The sequence below is a fragment of the Nymphalis io genome, chromosome 2 (assembly GCF_905147045.1).
Source record: "Nymphalis io chromosome 2, ilAglIoxx1.1, whole genome shotgun sequence".
Classification (NCBI taxonomy): domain Eukaryota; kingdom Metazoa; phylum Arthropoda; class Insecta; order Lepidoptera; family Nymphalidae; genus Nymphalis; species Nymphalis io.
In genome coordinates, this window is record NC_065889.1 from 10262978 (window position 1) to 10288738 (window position 25761).

The following is a 25761-nucleotide window of genomic DNA, read 5'->3' on the forward strand; positions in this document are numbered from 1 at the left end:
ATGTGGAAACAATCTTATAGTCACGAAAGCAACACGACTCGACACGGTGACCCTACTAGACTTTAATTTGTATAGAATAAACCTGATATATTGAAATCCAATGCAATAAACTACTAAATTGTTGATAAAAGTTATGCATTTAATTACAAACTTCGAAGCTAAGGTTAGTATTGTTTACGCGATGTTAATTTTTTTGTATATTATTCTACAACTGTTGTTCTAGTGGCTACATATAAGGCCGCAGATTCCGAGGTCTTGGATTCAAGCCCTAGGCCAGACCAATAAAAAGTTATTTGGTTTTTATGTCAAAAAATCTCAGTAGCAAGGCATAGTCTATGAGTAGGAGATGTATAAACTCCCGTGACTTGTAAAGCACGTAAAGCTCTTGGCCTTGCGTCAGAAATCTTTCCGGTAGTATCGGATTACCGGATCGGATTATGAGAGTGAGGGAATAGATAGTGCATCTGTGTTTGCGCACCCAATAGTGCACTATAATATGTCCAGGCCAGGCAGTTGGCGTTGTTAATTTTATTGATTTTAATCATTGCTTTTTATATTGTTCAAGTTTATTTGCAATAACTGACTGAATGACCCTGACTGAGTCTTAGCCATTGCAGCCAAACAAAAAATAGCCGTCTGTGCGGGAGTTATTATAGTGCATATCTTTATGTGTGCATAACGAATTTGCAACAGAAAAAGCTTTCCTTTCTTACTCAAAGTCCTATGTGTGTCAGCAAACTGATATGACCTGAGAGAGTTGACGCAGGACCAGAAATGCAGCGATTGCTATTACCTTCCTAAGGGGGCTGCTGAGAATACTTTGACAAATATATCATACAATAACTCATTATTTGTTCGACCTCGGATTCGATCTCAGAACCTCTGGCATCTGTAGCTTAGTAGCTTGTCGTTAAATCAAAGAAGCAGTTGGTCTTGCATATATTTTATTATTAGTAAAATTGTCATACGCGTAGTGTGTATTTGTAGAGGAATTTATTTTGTTTGTGAGATGGTACTATATTTTGATTAATAGATTTATTAATTGTGTTTAAGAGAATGCGACAAATAAACAAACTACTTTGTTACTTTAACAATAATTAGAGATACGAAAAGTCATTATCTCTACCTACATTTAGTTGTCCCTTGAGTTATAGTTAGTGCGGAGTTAAAGCACTCACAGTTGAAAATATCATTTATTTTAATAAAAGCAGTTATTCGAGTAGTTAGTTTGCAAACAAAAGTCATCAAGAAGTCCACTGTTATTTCGTCCAATGCCGATCGATTCAACTTCAGATATCAAAGTTTGCAAGCTGGAGAAACCTAAATAAATTATTTGCTTTCAAGTATATTTACAAGTTCAAGTGAAATAGCTTTAACCTTTTATAAATATCCAACGAGTCTCTTGACTTTACTTTTATTATATTAATATCGTTTTGAGCAGCATTATATATTTAAAACGTGTACATATATAAATATAAAAACGTTTTCTTAATATTAAAATTAAATTTCTTATTATCATAAAATTAATGATTTTACTACACAATGAAATACGGTTTCCAAAATGAGTATGAGCATTTTTTTAATTAATCGCTTTATTTCTATATTTTAGTTTACCCTGTTTCTGTATATATTTACGATATTTAAACTTCTCTCTTATTTAATTCAAGGGACGTACCCTAATAGTATTGACAGCGTTCGCAATACGCTTGGAGTGATATTGATCACCAATCATACTTATATTATGTACCGGCTGTATAATATATATTACATGTTTCATGAAGTATATATAATACAGCTAGTTTATAATATGTCAAATATATTAAATAAAGTTTTAAGCGTGTTGAAAAGAGTAAGATACTTTATTTTTTACGTTATTCATTCCAACAAAAGTAATTATATTTATTTTAATCTTGGCACCCGTAAGGCTTGTCAATTTGTTTAGGTGCTGAAATATAATCAATTGTAATAGTTCTGCTTGAACAATGTAAGAAATGTAAAAATTATACCGTAATTTTCATTAAAGGAATTTATCTTATTATCTAATTTTATTAACAAAGCATTAAGCAAAGTACGGTGGGATTCATGTAAGCAATTGTACAAATTGAAGCGATTGTGCCCAGACAAAGCCAATAGCGCGTGTAATGGACGCCTGATATGGTCCCGACTTACTTGTAGAGCACTCCTTAACTCGATTGCAGACCCATTCACAGTGAGAAGAAAAATTACAATAGAGAATTTAGGTTTTATTTATTATAATGACTTTTATTGCGTTGTCTTTTCCCCTTTAGTATTTTTTTATATTATGTAAAAAATTCTACATTTGGGTTTTTATAAATATAATTATTAAATTTCGTGATTAAGAAAAACTTCGTGAGGATACTTGCGTGTCGGATACAATTGCTCTATATATGTATTTATCCGACAGCACACAGTGAAGCGTGGTTAAATAAGCTCCAAACGGATTAGATATAATGAGATTATAAATATACATAATAAAAATGGTGACAGGATGCCTTGCGGAATACCAACGATCAAGTGGCACCAAGAGAAAACTTAGCATTCATGTGAATAAAATAAGAAAATCATGATGATAGTCAATCACCTGTATTAAAAGCTTTGGAATAATTCCACGATTGAGGAATCGCGTAGATTGGGAAACCTTAAGCGTAGTTGTTCGTGGCAAGTTTCATACCGGACTGACTTTACCTTAAAATTATAATTACTTGCGTGCAGTTGCTTAAACTTTTAGATTGAAGCATGAAAATTGGTCGAAAGAGATTAGGAAAAAGTAGGAACAATTTGAGCAAGAGGAATAATGCAAAATTTGCGCAATGCTATTGAAATAGTTTGAATAAGGAAGAAGTATTCTAAATAGCTTATGTATATATATAAACTTGCCTGCCAAAGAAATATACATACAAAAAGGAATACGTAATTATTTATCTTGTTCTTACTATTATTTGTTGGTAATTACGAGAATTTTTTGTTACTTACGTATAAGATGTCTCTGAGATGTCTTTAATTATTTTTACAGTTAACTACCAAGATAATATCATTGAGGATATAACGTCAAAAGTATAAATGGAATATAACTATCATTATAACAGATGTTATACGACTTCATTAACCCCCTGGAGGTTCAACGGTAAAACGTTGTTTGCTGATTAAAAATGCTTGCCACGCTTACATTTTTATAATAATATTGAGTATTATTTAAAATATTATAATCAAGATTTTGTAAGCAACGTTGATTTTGGTTAGTTAACGAAAATACTTAGTTTATATTTACTATTTATAAACGTTTCGAGTTAGTAAAATAAGTTATTAATGTTGTATATAGACTAGATGTAAATAAGTAAACAATGGTGTAACAAAACTGAGTAAAGTGTGACTGGCTGGAATGTTGTTGGATTGGCTGGTGTGACTGACTGGATTGACAGATGTTACATGACTTAAATAGATGTAGCGATAGCAACGAGTCCAACGCCAAGATAAGAATACGTGAGTCTTAACTAAAGATTGCGAGTTCAATTAGCTTCGCAAAAACCTCTGAATTTTCATTTGTTTATAATTCATCTCGTGTTTGATGGTGAAGAAGAAGTGCATGTGTCGGATGAAAATTTGCCACATATGTATCCATCAATCTGCAATCGAGCAGCGTGGTTGAATAAGCTTCAAACCTTCTCCTTAACAGATGAGAAGGTTAGCTCAGCAGTAGGAAATTTACATTCTTACTTTTTATAGTTACTACTGTAAACACTTAGTATTGTTGCGTTCCGGTTTGAAGGATGAGTGAGCTAGTGGAACTACAGGCACAAGGGGCATGATATCTTCATTCCCAAGGTTGGTGGCGCATGGGCCATGTAAGGGATGGTTAATATTTCTTAAACCGCCAATGTCTATGGGCGGGGTTGACCACTTAACATCAGATGGTCTATTTGCCCGTCCGCCTGAGGTGTAGAGTGAGAGATACACGTTTTGGTGGAGTGTGTCTGTAACGAATCCTTCCGCAATAATAGACGTTAAATATTCTTAAAATTATCAGCAAACTGTAATATTATATCAACCAATCCCCACTCAAATCTAAGCAGTCTACTGATCAAACATTAAATGTAAATTAATCGCGTAAAACGACGAATCAAAAGAACTCGTAAGAACCTACTTGAATAAAGTACCTATAATTCGAATTTGATTTCAATTACCTCTGATTAATCTAGTTAACATTTATTACGGTTTTATTTATGCGCTTGCTTTTATTTAAAAAATATTTGTAGATCTATAATTTACATGAATATAATATGTTACAATAAGTATATACGGTCTGATAAGTTGAACAACGCTGTGTCTTCTTCTTCTGAATGTCAAATCGAGTGTTAAGAGCGAAATCAGTGTTTAACTAAACAGCCACAAGCAACGTTTATGTGAGGCCGTGTATCTTACTTGAAATATATAAAAAAAATTCAAACTAAACCCTTAAATATAACCGATCTACAGTAGGATTCTACCGATTAATACACTAGGATTTTAATTCAAATATCTCTCTTAAATTATATGATCAAATGTATTCTATGATGATCAAATATGTTTAATTTATTTAATCGTCTACGTAAGTACCACATATTCATTCTAGCGCCAAATTGCAACTATTTGTATTGCTTAGTTCCGGTAAGAAGAGTGTGAGCCTGGATCCACGCTCACAGAGACCAGACTTACAAAGTCTTAGATCCTATTGTGCAGGTACAATGATGGTGCAGGTTATATTTTAAATAAACGACAGTATCTATGGACCAAGGCGATAATTTTAAGTTAAATAACCATATTGTAATACTAATGCTAAAATTCTAGAAACAACCGCAATAAAATAATATTTCTTAAAGTTTATTTCTTCAAAATGAATAACGTTGAATGTTAAAAAAAATGAAAGACATTCAATGTTTGAAAAGTTTATTTAGTTCAACATAATTTTGTAGAGTAAAACATTAACATAATATTTTTACATTAAAAGAAAAGAGAGTTCATTCAAATCGTATGAATAATATATCCTGAAAGGAGGTCGCGCACCTTTGTCATCTTTTTATAAAGCATATGATCCGAAACAAAAGGTAATGCAAAATATTTTCCCAAATGAATGTTAAAAAGAGTAAGAAAATTTGATTACTGGGTTTTTCTTTGACAATTAAATTATTTAAAAAAATGTGTTATATTCGTAATTAATGAATCTGCATATTGTAATAAACTGCGTTCACTTTTCTATTTGGAAAAATAAAAAAAAATAATGTTTGAAATAAAACCAATAATGTATGTATAGTACAGAGTTTATTTTCGTAATATAAATACACTATCTGACCAATATAATATTTACAAAAATCAGGGATCCATTTCGTGTTGACTTACCACGGGTAAAACTATTTGAATAAATATATATTTAAACGATAAAGCAATATATGTTCTAAATAGAGGAGATAAGGTGTTATTTTATTTGACTATAATTAATGTACAATTCATCAAGCGGTTTATTGGTAAGGGTAACATCGAAATGTAAACGATTCCTTGCATGGTCCTCACGCATCTTCAACAATTTTAAAATTTACAACGCATTCGAAATATATCTCTCAGATCACCATTAAATGACGATCTTAAAGCCCAATCAATATTATTAGGAATTTTATATTTTTTACGTATTTTTTATTGCAATAAGTCGACTTTTTTTTTTATTAAATAAAAAACCATTCTTGCGAAGTGGATACAAATTGATATAGAACTATAACAAAAAGTCATCACGTGATATGATTTCATAATTTTTTTAGTAACTGTACATGTAGTACACTTATTAAAAATGAATTTTACGAATATATCGGTTTTTTTTCTATGACTATTGTAGTGAATGAAAAATATAAATGTAAGCCTATTCTTTTCTATTTTAATTATGATACAAGTTTACACACGCAATGACTTTTATGTAATTATTATATATATATAACAAAGCAGTTACAATAGTATATAAAGTCGGACTTAACATGCTAATAATATGAATTACTTGAAGCTTGCAATTTAAAAAGTTACATCTAACAAACTAATTTAATATGCAACGTTCTATTGTTCGTAATTTAAAATATGAAAAATCAATTTTTTTTTCGAAGTAGGCCATTTTAATTTACCAAAAATCTACATCTACGTTATTTCCAGTTTCCGATTCACGTTTTTATAATTCAGTTTGCACATATTACTTCCGAAATTATATAAATAATGAAGTATATTTCGCATCAATTTAATTCTAATAAATCTTTATCACATAATATTACATTAATTTATGACTTAATAATAATTATAAATAATAATATACGTAACTTTAATATGGCAACAAAACATGTTACTAGCTAAGCGTCTAAACCAGTAGGGTTTATGTATTTACATGTCTGTACAATTGATTTTCTATATCTTTTTTATCACTCTTGTCTAATCGTTATAATTTTCTAATATATTTATTGCCAATCAGCTAGTTTTAACAATGGTTAGAGATTCTTTAATTATATTATAGTGTTTAATGTCACACATTATAATATAGTGCAAGAAAAAATAATTCGCGAAATATCAAAGCATATTCATTGTTAAGGACGTAATATTTATTTTTTTCTATTTTAAGGTTCATCGATTTTTCAAGGACATCAAAACATTTTGTTCCTAGTAGATATGTATAGTCATATTTTCTTACATCTATTATTATGACTTCTCTTATCTGTGAAATGAAATGTGAAGAATCTCATCAAATTTCTCTCATCGATGAAATTAAAAGTTATTATTACGTAGAAGAAAATCCCGTTATATGATTATAATATAATTTAAAATACACCGGAATATATTTACAAAACGAGTAAACATTTTGATATGCTCTGTACAATACATTTTAAAATGATATATTTTAAATGCGTATTATTTCAATAAACTCTTCAACGTAATACCTATACTATAATTTGTAGTTAATTTGGAAGCTTGCATTAACCACTAGTTTCAGACTAGCTACGCAGGACACTTACAATTATCTAAACAATAATTTATTTATTTTTCTTTAAATAATACCAATTATTCGTAATAATTAATTGTCTTTTCAAGTAAATATATAATACGCTATTCTTTTGTTGGAAAATCAAATGAACAGCTCATTAAAATAGCTACTATACAGTAGCACACCAGAGATTCGTCTCAGATAATGATTTGTAACACTAATTACATATATATGATATATGTGGCAATCAGGAAGAGTACGTTAAAATTGTAGTACGACGCTGTCAAGGCTCAATTACCTTTCATTTTCGCAATATCTCTGATTAGGGACATATTATCAACTAATAAATTAGTTAAATTCTTAATTTTCTACAAAAACCAGACTACTCTGATAGTCTAAATTAATAATGCTTATTCCTTAAGCATTACAGAAACAATATGAATTCCAGCAACTCAAACTACGAACATATCGCGTATGTCTCAATAACAGGTCCCTAATTGCAAAGGACAATAAAACTCTCTGTATAAGTATACCGTACTACGAATCATGTAATATCTACACTAATTTGTAGTTCGAGTCTACTCGCAGTCCGCACATATCACACATCACTGCACATAAATGATATGGGTACTCTTAGGTAGTTCATTCACTTGACTCTGTGGCCGTTTTTCTTGTTTTGGACTAGTTTAGGTGTAACGGCTACTGATGCTGATCACCGCAAGGCTGACAATGAAAGGTAGGAATGGTCTAAAAGCTGTAGCCGAAGCCGTTCTCGGCGGTGAAGAATATGTAGTCTCCTCATACGTTCTACTTCCTGTTAAAAAATGTTTAGGTATTAATGTGATTGTATAAAATAGAGTTTTAAAGAAGTGTTTTAAATAATAAGCCTTCATTATCTTACCTATGCCTTCAGCACCAGAACCTTCTTCACCAGAACCCTCAGCGTCATACGCTGCATCATCGTCAGTGTAACTTCTACCCGATCCTGACCCTTCATCGCCTGCCTCGTCTCCTTGCATGAAAGCCTCCGCTGCAGGAGCGGATCCGCCCCAAGAGTGGGATACTAGCAACTGTTAGAAAATAATTCAAGTGTAAATATAAATCTTAAACATAAACATGCTTAAATATAGCTTAAATATAAAGCTTAAAGATTTAGCTATGTAACTAAATGAACTTATGTCATAAACATAATCCTCTGATGTTTCTCTATTTTTAAATTAGCAGTATTATGTAATCACTAATACGTTTTATTATAGGTAGATCTCACTTTTTTGTATACGCTTATTGCTCGCTGTGTATAGAAAAAAGGGTAAATTTAATGGTAAAATCTAAATCTGGATAAGTCACTCACCTGTCTAGCTTGTCGCAACCTGTCGCCTAGAGCCGCTACTCTCGAGTCTTGAACAGAGGTCGCCGTTATCTCTGGATTATATTTTTGGTCACTTAACGACGCAGAAGCCACGAGAGCCTTTGTGTATCTACATGAAATTTGAATTGCATAATGAAATTTTCATTTACAATAAACGATTATATGATTTTTATATTCGATCATTTTACTAAGTCTTTTAGCTTTACAAATTTTTATTATTTAATGGGTAATTTTAATGAAGATGTATAGTTTTATTGTCAAAGAGTATTTATATCCAAATACTTACTCTCCAATCGTTTCTCCGTTCCAGCACTGTTCATTTCCTTCATTCGAGAAATCTGGTTCATCACATAGTCGGTCAGAGAGACCAGCGAATAGCTTCTTGCTAGCTGCGAGGGTTGCAGCGAATTGGAGCAGCTCTGTATCTGGTGGAGGAGCACGGAGAGCATCTCGTCTCGATGCGCCAGGAGTGGGCCGAGGTGAGGTCAGATTAGGAATGTCCAGTGTGGAAGGCGGACCACATTCTTGTCGTACCTAATAAATAAAATAAAAACCTGTTGTATTTATTTCATGTTTTTGATTTATATTATGCATTAAATTAATATTTGGTGTTTTAGATAAATCGAAACATGGCACTTCTTGTGCAGTAATATATGTAACTATGACATAGTTACATATATTACTTCGGTACTAAAATTCACTAAATATATTGGATATATTGCCGTCTCATCTTGTTTACTCTTTCTCTCATCCTGTTTCTATTATACTTATAGATAGTTAGCTTCAAAGAAAAAGAGATTGTAGTTACTTAAATAAGGATCATATATATATATAATTTAATAGTTATTATTTATCACACGCAATTATTTTACATAATTACATAATTGAAAGTTGTTTATTTTAAACTGTAGCAATTATTTTCTAAACAGTTTTATATCGTAAGAAGTAATATAATGTTTATTGTTAAGTTTTTACGGCTGAAATAATAAAATAGTTTGCAGTAAATTGGCACAAAAACAATGTTGTAGTACGCCTATAATTAAATGTACACACAAGAAATAATCTCGGAGTTTTTGTGTTAATTTTAGTTACAATGTACATTCGTTATTTGAGTTAAAAAATACGTGCCAGTGTTGTAAAAAGCTATTTATATCTAATTAAGAGCATCATAAATATATCTAATTACTTTTGCAAGGAGGTAAAGGCTTGCATTTCTAATTAAAGGGATCGAAATGACACCGACTGGGTTGTGAATTATGTTTTATATTTTCGAAATAATTAAGATGAACATTATGACGAAAATTTACTTAAATTTTGTTTGTGCGATTGTAATAAAATAGCAGTAGTTTCAAACGTCGCTTAAATTTGTGCGATGAAATTTGAAATTTTATTTTATGGTAGAATTTCTAATCGCTCCTTGTATTCGAATGTGTTTACTTAAGATATGATTCTACTACTTCTTGCAGTTTTTTTAAAAACCTTGGAGCATAATATCCTATAAAGTTTGTATCTTATGTAGCATTTTTAGTTGAACAAAATAGTTATATTTTCTTCAAAACTAGTTTTTTCCTTTGTATACTTACTCTTATCACGATCAATATACAAGAATATTTACGTACACACACAGTGTCGCAGCGCAGATGTGCTATTCTGAAAGAACTCATTTCGTTTCTCACGCAAGCAGACTTAAATTATATGCTATTTTGATGCATATAGGATACATATTAAATGTTATAATTATAATAGAAAAATGTCGCATACCGCTTTCTAACATTTGACGATCGTGTTCCGCGTTTAGTTTCGAGATTTGTCTAGCAATAGTTCTACTGTTCATATACAAATATTGTCATTCGTCATGAGCATAAAATTTTTAAACTAACGCAATAATTTACATGATCTCATTCAAATGAGCATAAAGACGAATTACTCGTATCGATATTCATATCATTTGTCAACTCTCAATGCGAATATCTCCGACGGCACTCGTGCGGAAATAGACATCGTGTGAACGCCCTTACCGACGCGCGACACACGCAAATAAACCACAACGCACCTCCGCACCGCAAATAGTAACATAGCTACTATAATTTGTTTATTGCAATCTTAAAACTGCACAAAATTATGCGTAATGAACCCGTATGCGGTTAAGAATGGCACGATTCTGCGGACTCCGAGTAGAGGATGACGATCGTATTCCGATGTCACGTTCTAAGTTGTATAATGTTGTGACCGACATCGCAAACACACATAAATACAATATGAATAGTAAAATACGTTTTAAATATAAACAAATATTCTTTTTTTATATATATAGATGTACGGAAATATATTTAAGTAATTAAATTCCGTCAACATTTATGTTACTAATGTAAAACTGGTCACAAAGTAATCTAAGTTCAGACTTTATTACTCTTAAAATATTTGAAAACATACTTTTATTCAAATATTTTATGTATAGTCGATAAACTTTATCTTTTTAAGCTAGTTGGTAGATATATTGATCGTTAAAACTTATCTATAATTTCGTATTATAAAGTAGTCCGCATTTCGAAATTGCTTAATTTATTTTAATTAAGTTACAGAGCGGAACACATTTATCTGCAAAAAAATACTAGTATTATTTGTAACAAATGAAGGTCGAAAAGTCTTGATCGAATTTTAATATTCATCGGAGCTTTTATTTTAGACGATAATACATTTGTAATAACAGTTTTTTTAACGCATAATTAAGTCTTTTTTAAATTCCATTGAAAAACAAGAAATCTTTTATTTTAATTTGTAATGTTTCCAGTAATATTTATTTAATTTTTCACATCCGTCGTTTGAGTGCCGGAATAACTATTTTAGTATTTTAATTTACTTGTTTTTGTAAGTCTCCTTTTTTACAAAAAAAATACTCTAAATATTGTAATTTATTTAATTATAATAACTATAGCTTATACATTATAACACGTGTGAGTTGTAGAAAACTTGCTTTTTAGAATACTTATTTATAAAGAGTAAATATAATAGATAGCATTATTATGAATAAAAACATGTTAATTGTTATTGAAGCAGGAACTGATTTAACTGGTTAAAGTTTTGGAGTTTATTCCAACACACTCCATTGCGGAATGTTACTATGAGTCTGAATGTCAGATGATGTTTGCAATTTCGCTGCGATGTTTTTCGTCGCCAGCGCTAGACGAATTATAAGCACGAATTAGGCACATAGGAACAGTTTTGCATGCCCCGATTTTAACACGCAATATTAGGATGAGATTCGCATGTTCTTTCACTGAGCTTTTTATGTCTCTATAGATCTATAGCTGACCGACTTGTATTATTTTATATTTTAAAGCAAATTGTCATACAATTTGTACCCATTACTGTACATAATTATTCCTTATCTCCTGCCTCGTTGGTCTAGTGACTAGATGTAAGGCTGCAAACTCGGCCCTGGTTTCAAATACCATTGCAAATAAAAAGTTATTGGGGTTTAATAGTAGCAACCGGAGTCTGGAAGTCGGAAGTGTGTACAGTGAGTACGTGTTTTCTGAGGCACCTCCCGTGCCTCAGAAAACACGTCAAGTCTTTCGTCCTGTACCTGAACTCTTTCCGGTTGTGTCATCGGATTATCATAGTTAGGAAATAGAGAGTGCACCTGTGTTTGCGCACACACTTGTGCAATATCAATCAATGTCTTTCATAGTTGGCTAATATCTCTTGAGATTGGCCGCCGTGGCCGAAAGTGGTTCGACGATTATTAAAAAAATAATTATTAATAATATTAAGTTAAAAAAAAAACAATAAAATACAAAAAAAAACAAATAAAGAAGAGTATTTGGTATATCCTCTAAAAATAATTTAGGTCGTCATGTGTCACGTCATACCAGTTTTCTAAACTCAGTGTTATAACCTCAGCTTTATGTTGCAGTAAATGTGTATTATACTGCAACGCTGATTTGAAGGTGGCGTCTGTTAATGTGGCAATGAGATGAACAGAATATGTCACAATCCGCAAGTCTCTTACGTAATCACGTCACAGATTTATCTGATCAAAAGTTTACCGGATGTTACCAGTCTGCTTGTATTTATTCTATTTTATATATTTACTTTTCTCTTGCCCATTTCGAACACGAAAATATTATCTTTGAATTATTATTCTGTAATATAGCGATGACGGAAAGATTAGTTGATTGCTCAACAAGACTACCTACTTGTTAACACGTAAGGATATTACATTTGTACAATAATCAGACGTAGAGTGTTATTGTATTGCCCTTGGCGTATAGTAAAGGTTAAATGGCAATTTCTGTGCGTAAAGTATATGATCTATCAATTTAAACTCCTATTTAAATAAAATTACTTGTAAGTAATTTCTTATTTAAAAGTGTCAAGTAACAAGCTATTTTGTTTGTAGATCTTATCGTATAATTTCGTCGGATTTAATTTTATATAATTACTAGTTTTCGCCCACAGCTTTGCCCGCTTGTTAGGAGGAGGACAGGAGTTAAGTTTAAAAATAGCCAATGTCCTTCCTTGGGTTGTATCTTGCTTCATACGAAATTTTAATAAAATTGGTTTGATGGTTTAGCTGTGAAAGCGTAACAGACAGATAGAGTTACTATCGAATTTATATATTGTATTGTATACACTCAATCCTTACTTACTAAACAATGTTATGTAACCACTAGTTTTTTACTCGCACCTTCGTTCCCGGGCTTTTTTAGTCTTTTTTTTTAATTTAATGTATATAAGCGATTAAACAAATAGGCACGAGATGGTTAAACATCACAATACTCCATAGACATTAACACCAGGGGACAACCATGGGAACTAACACAGTACCTGTGCCTTTGTGCCTGTAATTACACTGCTGAAAACCTTTTATATTTGGCGTTAGAATAAACGAGTAGTTGGTACTCAAGTTAGCACCAAATAAAAGTATGTCAGGTCCATAAAATGTCTCTATACAAAAAAACACAGCGATCGATAAATCCTTTGTTACATTAAAAAGGATAAATCAGTTTCACATTTTTTGTATTTATAATCTTAGTCAATATTTTGATTGTGACGAAGAAAAAATATCATAATCTAGAATATTCCATCTAATATTCGTTTTAAGCAATAGGCCAACAATTCATTCAATATTATGTATTCGAGTCCCGTTCGTTGCATTATGTTGCGTAATATTTAATTATTTTTATGCCTAAGATCCCTATTCGTAGTAATACCGATTCAATGAGATATTCTTTCAAAGTAATCGTGACTAACCTCATTGTTCCAATGTTTAATTATAATAATTGTAACACCAATCGTCTTTGTTCATCTCTGTACTGACTCATGCGTCCATTATTAAAACAATTCTTGAATGGAACGTGCCGAATCAATACAATTTGAAAAACTATTATTTAAAAATAAATATTGATATGCAAATAAGAATGTTGTTGATGGTAATGTCGTCCTCCTGACCAATTTCGGCTACTGCAGCCATTCTCAATTCCTACACTCTCTATTCCCTCACTCTCATAATCACATGAGAAGGCAAATCCAGCACAACCGGAAAGAGCGACATACGCAGGGTCATACTGCACGAGTTTTTCCAAACACAGGAGTGTTCGTGTTGAAACCACTATGGACTTCCAGATGCTATTGAGAATTTATCGACCGAAAAATCTAATAACTTTATTATAACCCGACCGTTTGAACTTAGGACCTCGGGTTGTGAGACCTTATAAACTAGCCACTAAATCAAGGACGCAGTCGTAAGGCGGTAATGTATACACTCCACTTAAAAAATTAGTAATATAAAGACTTGCAAAACAGCATACGTTGTGCTGTCCGTGTGTATACATATGTGTGTACCAATGTGTATACCAATTGTCATGACGATCGGTTGAACGATACAGAAGTTCATGATATACAGCGCCGTCTTGCTGTTAATTATACTCATACTACACAGCGGATAGTATAAATAAACGATCTACAGTAAAAAATTAATATATTTGCAAAGTTTCATGGTGATCAAGGTGTCGAACCCATTTTTATATATAACTACACATTATAAAATAATGCCTTCCCGCCGCTTCTGTCTGTCTGTTTATTTTCATTAATAGACGGAATGATTTATGAGGAAGGTTTAGGTATATAATACATTATGGTTTTGTGTAAATTCACTGAAATATGACGATCATTGTTGAATACGTCGGAAAAATATACCGAGGAGCTTTACTGGCGCCCGCCGCGTAATCCAATATACAGTAAACCAATAGTCTTGTACCTATGTCGCCAAAAAAGTATAAAACCTTGCTACCCGTGCAAAGCCGGGATGTATAGTTGGTAACATTAATAAGAGTTGGAAAGTTACGTGACCCGATCGATCGTTAATGTGATGGGATGATTTTTAAGTAGCTTATCGATATTTAAATTTTTTAATAGATATTACTCAGTAGCCGAAGGCAGGGCTTTTAAAAGGTAATGAGATGTCATATATTAATGGTCTAATTTTATTCATAATTTTATTGCTTAAGTGATAACAATGTCATATTCAGTTATTGCTAAAACTTTCTACATAGAAAATGTTTAGTTATCTTACATAAGATAAAATATAATCTGATATTTTTTTATTAGGGTGACTTTATTGAACCCTAGACACAACTTACGAATACAAAAAGGGGTTTATTTTTATTTATCTTTCGTCTAGCGTTGATAACTAGAAATAGATAAAGACTTTAAGTTATTTTTCTATATTTATTTTAAGTATTATATTTTGTTATATTTTAGACAGAATTACGAAATAATTGAACATCTATAAAATATCGTCAGTAGATTGCAGGAACGATTTCAAATAAATATTGGTGTGTGGGCGTTTGATGTATAATTAAAATATAAAAACTAGCGTCCGGCGTTGCGTCAGATCGATCGCTCCATGTGACAAAAAATTAAATCGAACTTATTAATCGAATCTCGGTTATTTCTTTTTTTATAGATGTCATGTTCTTTAATTTTATACTTTTTAATGATTACCTACATTGTTGCAAGTATTCTGTTTAGAAACCTTTTTATACTTATTTTAATATAGTTTATATTAGTTTTATGATTAAAATTATTTCGTTGAAAGATAATGTTGAAATCAGCTACGTTGAAATATGTACATCAACCTTTAGTTATTTATAGATATGGTTAGGTTTGGTTAGGTTGGAGTGCAGGTCAACCATCTCGTCGTGGTGCACCCTGGACATGGTCGGTAGGTACTCTACAGTGTTGTGTTGTACCTGGTACTTCTCTGAGTGGACAGTCCCTTGAGGATGTAGGTAGGTGAGACTGTCAAAGACTGGAAGAAGACGATACAGACGGGTGACTGCTCAGCTAAGACGTTTCCACGTCTCAAGTTCTTTGGAATTTAGACTGCGCTAAGGGGAGGTTGGGAATGAGGCGAACTCGGATTGAGTTACGCCGATAGCATTTTCATTCCGCATCCGCTTAGAGTGCAGTGGTTTAAGTTAATACGGATCCCGCAGAAGCAGTATTCACTCCAGGGATCAAGGCTACTTTCAAAAGTTGTATCCAGATTACAACCCCGTAGCCCGTGCGTAAAGGTTATTTTCTTTCATTTCAAACAATTAGCATATTCTGGGTAGTAATGATAAAATTTTACTACGTTTTAAGTTAATAAAATCGTCTAGCGGAACTATTCGACAATCTATTGGAAACGATAATTCCTAGACTGCGATGAAGGCTAGCATTAATGAGAGATATTTATATTTTATAATACTAAAGGCCAGAGCTTAAAAGTCGTTGCGTTTTTAAAATGTGAAGCATTTAAAAAACAGTTAAAAACGCAAAGTTAAAAATATATTAACTATAAATCGACTTAAATAAGCCAAGTTACTCTACGATTGGCGAATTCGCTTATAGAAAACACCAATATATCGAAATGACTTGTATGTTACGTGTCATTCGATCAAAAATGTACAAAAAAAGACGATGGGAATCGCTTCGTCTCGAAACAAATGCTTTTATCTAAGCCCGCTGCAATCTTGTCAACAAACATATTCGGTATGACATTCATATTTAAATAAAATCGATTTTGATTTTAAGTGTCGCAAATATGATAGATTTTTTTATTTTTAGGTCGAATGTCAGTACATTTAAGCCTTTGTGTGTAAATTGAAAGCATAAAATACTACCGCAATATATATTTATTAACTTATTGGTATGAACAGAATTCAAATAAAAAAGTAATAATGAATAACGAGCTGTGATGTCGGATGATCGGCTTATACGTTTTCTAGCACATTCAATTTATTACGGCTAATACCGCCAATAAACGCGCATCCGCTGTGAAACAGCAAATATATTAGTTTAAGCCAGATTCGTGAATCACAATATTATTGGTGGCATTATCAATTAGTCTATCGGCTGGTTATGTGTAAATTAAAATCAAATAATAATATCTCGATACAAATCGGAACGTTAATCGATATTTATGACTGAATTTTGAATTTATATTTAAAACTAGCTTATAGTCGCATCTCACAAATTCAATTTAAACAGCTGCAGTTTGTCTTGAAAATTAAAAACAAGTGACAACAAAACCAAAGTCATGTTTATTATTTGTAAATATATTTTTCAGCAACATATATACGGTTTTATTTTTTTCAATTTTAATTAAAAGACTAATCAGTCTATTTATCTGACATAGTTTATTTGAAAATGTCATATAACGTTATTTAATATATTAAAAATATCAACATGTTTAAAAAAATGATTTGATAATATTTCTAAAGGTCGAGAGTAACAATGCCCTAATTCAAATAACAAAGACAATGTCGTATTAGCGCCCGTGCAGACAAAACACAGACATCCGTTGACTCACGTCACAATCGTTATGTCATTCAATCACCAAGGACACTAATTCCGGGGCACCATTTTTTAGTCACACAGAGATCCACGAACGATACAAGTATGTTACAAATAATTTAAATTAGAAAACACATGCAATTTTACGTAAAGTTAAATCACTTGTGTGTTTTCTTTTAAGCTAAATACTATGGACAAAAAAAAATATTTTGGTCATATTTATTTATAAGATTAAGATTTTCTCCATTGGGCTATGAGAGTAAGGAAATAAGCAGGTGATCTGTGTATACGTTAGTTGATAATATCCGTAATTGGTTGACTTCGTTAGAAAAGACTGCGGTAACCAAGTTGCTCGAAAAATTCATATATATATATATATATATATATATATATCATTTATTTGGCGGAAAAAAGTAGAGAAATCGGAAAAGCAAGAAAACAGAGCCCGCACTTTTCCTAACATCCAATTTTTTAAGATATATTTGTGATTTGGGGATTAATTTCAATGGAAGAAATAGAAATTGAATCATAAGTTGACTTAGAGCAGCTCAATAACAGATTAGTCTCGTCCTGATTTTGTGTATGAAATGCAGATTTGAAATATTTATTAAATAAAGAACCGATTTCTTCCTAATTAGATGCCGATTTACTCCCGAGAAACATTGTATCAGGAAATTCATTGGATTATTTTTTGATTTCACAAAGGTCCAAAAACTTATATGGTGTAAAATTCTATTTTCAGAATCAAATATAAAGTGATCATAACACTGAAGATGAATTTTTTTCTGTCTATCTCTGCAAATACTAAATGTATTTATAATCATAAATCTACCATCGCCTTTTGACAGCCAGAATTATATTATCTAATAACTATTATTTGTTTTCACATTTATAGTTCGGGTAGGATTTTGTTTGAAGTATTCATTGAATAATTTTCAAAATACTTACAACTTTTATATGTTTGATAGAAATCAATCAATACAATAACGAACATCGACATCAGAACTGTAACTAAAATACCGTCTATTAGGATGAAACGGTGTTTCATTTCCATGTAATTAAATGGCTCTTAAATTTATAATAATAATCAATACTACGTGATTTAAACCAGAGTTGTATAAAAGAGGTTTATACCACAAAGCAGTTTTACGAGCTCGGAAAAGCTTTTATTATAAAAGGTTCGAAGTCGCTCGGTGAAATGTTGACTTTCAATTTTCATGGTAATAGCGTTGGTTCAGGTTCCACTCCCTGTGGATTCAGCTGTTTTCATTTTATATTTTATTTATTTTAAAGTTTTGATATATATTTTATAGTGTTTCTTTATATGAATTTACGAGCTTTTGTATGCTGCACTGCTCGTGTGGAATACAAATCAAAATACATACGTAGGCATCAACAAAGAACTTTTAAAATGTTATTTTTGTTCTATTTTACGTTAGTAATAGTTCGAATTTAAAATATATCGAAATGATATAAATTATTTGTCTTAACATATTTAACAATTAAGTTTAAATATTCTATATGAAGATTAATGTACTGTACGTGACACGCTTTTTATTTCGTTGAGCCTCATGAATAAGAGTTGATTTCGGTTTGTTAGTTTGTTTTTTAATTTTTTTTAATTGAGCAACAAATATTTGACAATAATTCAATCGAATGTGAATTAATAAAATAAAGAAAACATCTTAAAAATCAGAACAAACTATATTCTTAATATTTATAACACTACAATGTACATACTGCGAGTTTTTTTACGTATACGATGGCGTTGACGTTAACTGCGATTGTATGGGATGCCGATTATTTTCACTAGACGGCGCTATTTTCATTCCACAATTTATTGAATGACATACTGAATTCTACTATTATATAGCAATAATACAATCATACAAAGCAATTATCCAATGGTATGTTTCTTTAAAGGAAGAATCATAATAAAGCTTATGTCATCATAGACTATAATAACTTGCTAATTTATTATTAATAGAATATAATTACGTGTCCACCATTTTATCTGTATTTAATATATGTCGCTATGAATCATCCTTGTCAAGTCTCACTCATATGAAATGAAATGAATTCTAGCGTAACATCGATTTGAATTTGAAACCTTAACCACCGATTATCGCTTCTTGTTATAAAATTACTTACTTACTATTTTTTATAACTTGTGCAAATACAGTTGATTCTAATAACAATTTTTCAATGTCATGATTTTTTTAAGTTTTTTGTATATTATTTATTTAACTTTATAATTCGTAAAACAGATAATTAATATGAATATTCAAATGTCCATAATATTTAATGTATTGAAATTTGTTAATTGAAATTCATATTTCTCATTGCGATGAATATCTGTCTGTCTGTCCTTACTTTTTATTACGTAGATATTTAATCGTATTAATAAGTATGACAACGCAACTATATAAAGATTCAACATAACACAAATCTAATCTATATACATGTACGAATAGTATTTACTTGTGGTTAATATTTATCCCGTTTTATTAGCAATTTGGTATAGTCACCAATAAATAACCATCAAACAAAAATATTATTGTTACCTAATATGTTTAATTTGGTGGTAGATGCAAGCCCATCTGGGTAGGTACCATCCACAAGTCACATATTCTACAATTAATTAGCAATGCTCAGTATTATTGTGCTTCGGTTGGAAGGATGAGTGAGCCAGTGAAATTTCAGGCACATCCCTTGTGCATAACATTTTTGTTCTCAAGATTAGTGGCAGATTGGCGATGTAAATAATGGTTATTATTTTTAACGGTGCCAATGGGCGGAAGTGACCACTTACCATCAGGTGGTCTATTTTCCCGTAAGCCGTAACACAGGGAATATTATAAAAAAATGTCACTAATAATACATATGTTTTGTTAATAAAAATCGAACAGAGGTCATAAGGCAATAATATATGATAAATCTTTAAATCACATTAAAAAATAAACATATCAGATGATTATAGCGAGAAAATATGCTAAATTATGTAAAAATATATTAAAAAGTCGTTGACACGGGCGATGCGACTACACTAGTTAAAAGGCAATCTCTTCGGTCCGGCAAGGTGGCGTCAGGTGAGGTAGTAGCGCCACGGCCCGCCCACGCGCTCGCTTTCACGACTGAATACCGCAATCGAGAAATAAGCGATTATTTTATCGAAACAACCGTTTAAGTATTTAACTTAAGACATTTTACATAAAATATGTTATTCATATACCTAATCTGTCCATTTTTTTGCCTTTTTTAAGATTCTTATTTAATAAAATTTAAGTTGCAAATTAATTTTTTACAATATTTATAATTCAAATGTTTGGATGGTATTATATTTGACAAAGGTTGTAAGTAAGATTTAATGAATTATTAAAACGTTTGGTACGGTCGTTTTAACCTAAGATTTAGCTATCAAGTTCAAGTATCAATTTATTTACCTAAATCATGACTTTTTTCAAAATTATTTTGTAAAAGTTATTTTTAAACCTATAATATCAGATAATCGTGAGTTATTTGAAATTTTTATAGCAAAAAAGCTCGTAGCTTGGGTCATGACATGCGTAGGCGCCACTCTTTACGAAACCGACACGCAATTTATTGATGTACCGTCGGATCACACTCATTTATTGACCTTCAATAGTTTCTTTATGGCTATGATAAATTCGGCCCACTACTGAGTTTGAAATCGACCGGTTTTGATAGATAGCTCGGATCAAAGGTGAAAGTTAGCGGATGTCGGGAATTACATCGGTATGTTTAATACTTATCATAGCGATTACTAGATCCTTGAAATTATGTTAAGGAGAGAACAAGAATGTTTGGATTCAATTCATATCAAATAAATACAAGTCCTATCTATTATACTGTATGGTAAAATATTATAAATATAAATGGCGTAAGAACTAAACAGTAACGTTAGTAGCAAAATTAAATTAAAATTTTTATAATAACAAAATAAAATTATTATAATACTGAACAAAAAATTTTATGGTAACGCTATGATGAACCATCAAGTGGTATTTGGTTCTAGACCAATAAGAAAATAATTAATGTATTTTATAACTTTAATTATAATACATTTACAGCTTTACTTATCGTTGTTTAGTATGTGAGTTTAATTAAACAACGCTGTGTCTTCTTCTTTTGAATGTCAAATCAATAATGAGAGAAAGAGCGAAATAGTGTTTAAATAAACTGTCGCTTAGCAACGTTTATAAGTGAGGTCGTTAAAATTTTAATGTACTAAAGCCAATGATTGGTTTTACTTGCAATGCTTCTTTGAAAATTTTTGCTGTTATCGGATCAGACTGCCGTGCCACGTTTTGTAGAATGTTTCTGACATATTATTATATGCCAGAAACATTCTTGCATCATTAATAACCGTACTGTAGAAACTGTACTCTGGTACAAAGTTTCAACGCAGTTTGTTAAATTGTTTGATAACACAAATGCATAAACAGTTATTTCTATATAACACTATGTAATGCCTGATATATGTTGCAATGGTGCGTTTGTGAATTAATTATTATCCGTATAACAAACATCCAATCATACAAAACTTTAAATTTATAATATGTTTTTTTTTAATGAATCATCGATGTATTTAATCTTTTTTTATATATTTTTTGTTGATTTTCCGATATAATAAATATTAATGAAAGACTGTTGTGAATAGGTAATGTATTTTATCAATGATATGCTTGTATAAAGTATTTGTTGAGTTCTATGTAAGGCGACAGACTGGCTGTGTTATAACGATATGAATGAACGACTAAAGGAACAATGACTAAGAAACATTATCAGAGGTCGTTTGAGTTTGAGACAACATGTCGCTGGCGGTCCATTGCCTTTGTGGAGACGAAAGGATAACTATTATTTCCTTTTGAAGTAATTTATTGTTTTAGTTATATTTATATCATAACATTATTTTATGCGACTTTGCACGACGCTACATATTCTGTTCTGAGATAAGTAGTTATGATACTGATAAACTTAGTTACTTGTATAGTTGTAAATGCCGGTCCGAGCAAATATGTTGTTTAAAGTAAACAACAAAAATGGCGGTCTTATAAAAAGCAAAATTAAAGCTAAAATTTTATTTGTATTTAAATAACTAACTACTTAAATTAAATACAATTACGAAACTATTAAAATCGGGTCAAATTCGGTCGCCAAATTTTTGTTTGCATTCTTTGTTTTTTTTTTTCTATACAACAATAGGCCAAGGGGTCAGGATTAAAACCTGCGATTATTATATTATATGCTATTAAGTTTTTGAGATAAACGTGTTAATATTACATTAGATAAGAAATTTTTAAAACAAAAACTTTTGTTGGAACTAAGAATTTGAAGGTTTAATGTTAACGATAAAGCATTGACTTCTATTTTTAAATGTCAATCGATCGATAGTAGTTCGATCTGGTCTCAACAATAGGACAACGAATAATGTTGTTACTACGGGGATTATAACCTTCTTGTAGAATCTTTAAGTATTGCAGTATATGGGCTCGGTCGACCCGCGCCCACGTCTGACCTGCCTCGCCTACGACGGCTCATTCCACCATCTTTATGGTCTCATAACATCGCGTAAACTTAATCTAAAGAAAGATTCTAAGCTTTACGAGCGCACGATGAACTGTTCTGGCTTTTGAAATGGTATTTCTGTTCCAATGCGCTTTATTGTATAACAAAACAATTGATTACAATCGGGACAAAGACCGAAGGAATGTGACGAAAATGTTCGATTTATGTTTGGTTAAGTCGTAAAATGTTTTAGTAGTATGATAAAATTATTTCATAATCAATGTAATAGTATGTATCCGAAAGGTTTAAAGTCTTATAATTACGATTACGCATTGTGAATGGATTCCAAGTGATAACATTAAAATAATTGAAACGTTCCGTTCAACGGTATTCTCTCTCTACATGGCGTCCTGCCAAGCTTCGCGACGGCAACGGTGTGAAACGTTTGATAACTTTACTGCAGACATTACAGAGGCCGATGAAGCTACAATTTTGGAGAATGACTACTACGCGTTCGCGTAACAAGCTCTACAACTCATATCTCAGCAGTTATTGTAACAATTTCACGTTAAAATAGCGTGCAAAATATGACACTACTGTAAGAGTCCGGTGGAGCGGTAAATCAGGGGAAATTATATCGAGAATGATATTATGTAGAAAATTATCTAGTTCAACACGAACGAAAGATACATTGAAACATTTCTATAACGATTTCCGAAAGTTTGTTCTCATAGTTGCAACGTAATTAACAACCGCAAATTAATTTAGTTGAGAACTTAATTCGATAAGTTGATATTGGAGTTCGCTACGTTGCATACGGGTCATAAATTCAAGGAACGACGTTTAATTATTAGGTATTATCTGTTTTCATTTGCTTTTAATTAACTTTAATAACGAAAATAATGTATAACAAAGATCGATTACGTAATATACTTCTCCTCAAAAAAAAGGGAGAGGAGGCCTTAGCCCAGCAGTGGGACATTTAAAGGCTGTTACTGTTACTGTACTGTACTGTACTTTTATTTTATAAAATATTGATGAAACAAAACTTTCAAAAAACTCTAGAGAACAAGGCGTTAGTACAATTATATAAATGGCAACAAATGTTTTAATTACGAACAGAATTGATATAAAGATGTGAGTTATGTAACACTTGGCAACATGTCGAGCATTCGAAAATGTATGTGCAGAGTGGTGCATAAATTAAAACTTGGAAGTTGTTTCAAGATCCCAAGCTGACTCTGACTACACTCCAAACGTGTTTCGCGTCTCAACGAGACATTCTGGGAAAAGTTTTGACGACAATTAGCCACAGTTTCCAGAACAATCGTTTAACAAGTAATTGTCTTGAATTTCTACATAACATTGGTTTTTTAAAACAGATATTCAATGTCGGTATTTCGATTGTTAACAACAAACTTTTCGCGACATTGTAACGTTTTATTAATATTGCTATTGATTGAGTTACTTTCCTAGGATCATAAGATAAAAAAACACGTTCGAACTATTTTATACCAAAATTTAACTGAAATTTCTGAATTAATCTACTGACCTTCTTCTCCAATATCACGTGGTTCTCAAGCGCGTGCATGATCGCCTCTGAAACCTTTGATTCAAGGCCTCTTAATGCAGTGTCAGCATCAGCTCTAGCTAACCGTTCTACGCCTTCGACGTACCCAGCCCACGGAGCGTCCAGTTCAACCACCAATGAGCCTATACATCTATAAACAAAAATACACCCTTAGTAAGAACCACACGTAGAAAAATAGCAAAGTGACGTAACAGCCTGTAAATGTCCCACAGCTGGGCTAAAGGCTCTTCTCCTTTTAGAGGTTTATTGCTTACTCCACCGCACTGAACTAATGCGAGTTGAATTTTCACAAACCACATGCAGGTATACTCATGATGCTTTCCTTTAGCGCCGAATACGAGATAAATTATACACAAATTAAGCACATGTAAGTTTAGTGATACTTGACGGGTTTGAACTTGTAATCATAGGTTGAGAGTCTCGTCTTATAACCACTGAGCCATTATGGCTCTTAGTCAAATAGTAATAATAGAATTAAAAAAGTCAACTGAATACAAAACAATCTAAATATTATACAAGAAACTATATTGTGTGAGAAAATACTCGTAGACAGAAAAAAGTCTGTGTTCTCAAATAAATTTGCATTTTACAATTAAGAAACAGTTTTATTGCATGTATATATTTGTAAGCCAGACTACTATGTAATAAAACATATGCTATGTTATAAACACAGATATAAAAATAAAATACGTTACAGTATGAATATAGTTGAATAGTATAATTAATATAGCCTTTTTATCGCTAAGAAAGCAATCGCTTCCAGACAACATATTTTAATACAATGTGCATATTTTCCTTTAGAGCATATTAAACATAATAAGTAGTAACGATTTTATTGTTTTTATGATAAAAATGTTAATAAAGTATATATATTAAATTATTCCTTTAATTAATATAAATTTAAATAAACGGAATTTGAGAATCGTATTCATCTGTATTTTAAAATTATTTTATAAAACATAAATATAAAGAATATTGTAGATGTCGCTACTTTCTTGCGAAATAATGGAAATTTATTAAAATAAACTGTTCCAAAATTGAATTATACAATATTAATATTCTTAAAACGGACTTGTCCTCAGCTAACAAAAGTTTCAGAGTTTAATTATAAATAAGATTGGTAGATAAATTCTTAATGAAACTCGCTATCCGGACAAGATGTAGGTTCCCGGGGTTTAATTTTATTTGACCAACATTCAATAACACCTATGTAAATAATAAAAACCTATGTAAATGAAGATAACCTTTTATTGCTTCATTTAATTGAAAATCTGCCCGGTCCGGCTAAAAAGCCGTTTAAATCTGCGATCATGAATGTTATGAAACGTACATATATATATTTTTAAATTAATCTTAGAATAGATTATATATAGATTATATATAGAAGAGATAACTTGAATCTTTCTAAAATTTATCGTATAAATA

At 31.3% G+C, this 25761-nt stretch overlaps 1 protein-coding gene across 1 annotated transcript in view; it reads right to left on the reverse strand.

The window, feature by feature from the left end:
- Positions 1–4931: 4931 nt before the first annotated feature.
- LOC126773885 (division abnormally delayed protein) overlaps positions 4932–25761 on the reverse strand; it is a 99163-nt gene continuing 78333 nt past the window's right edge. The window contains exons 5-9 of the mRNA XM_050495116.1: positions 24298–24466; positions 8659–8906; positions 8355–8481; positions 7905–8073; positions 4932–7817 (exon numbers count right to left, since the gene is read on the reverse strand). Coding sequence (XP_050351073.1) covers positions 7690–7817; positions 7905–8073; positions 8355–8481; positions 8659–8906; positions 24298–24466 — 841 coding nt within the window. The 3' untranslated portion in view covers positions 4932–7689. The remainder of the gene's footprint in view (positions 7818–7904; positions 8074–8354; positions 8482–8658; positions 8907–24297; positions 24467–25761) is intronic.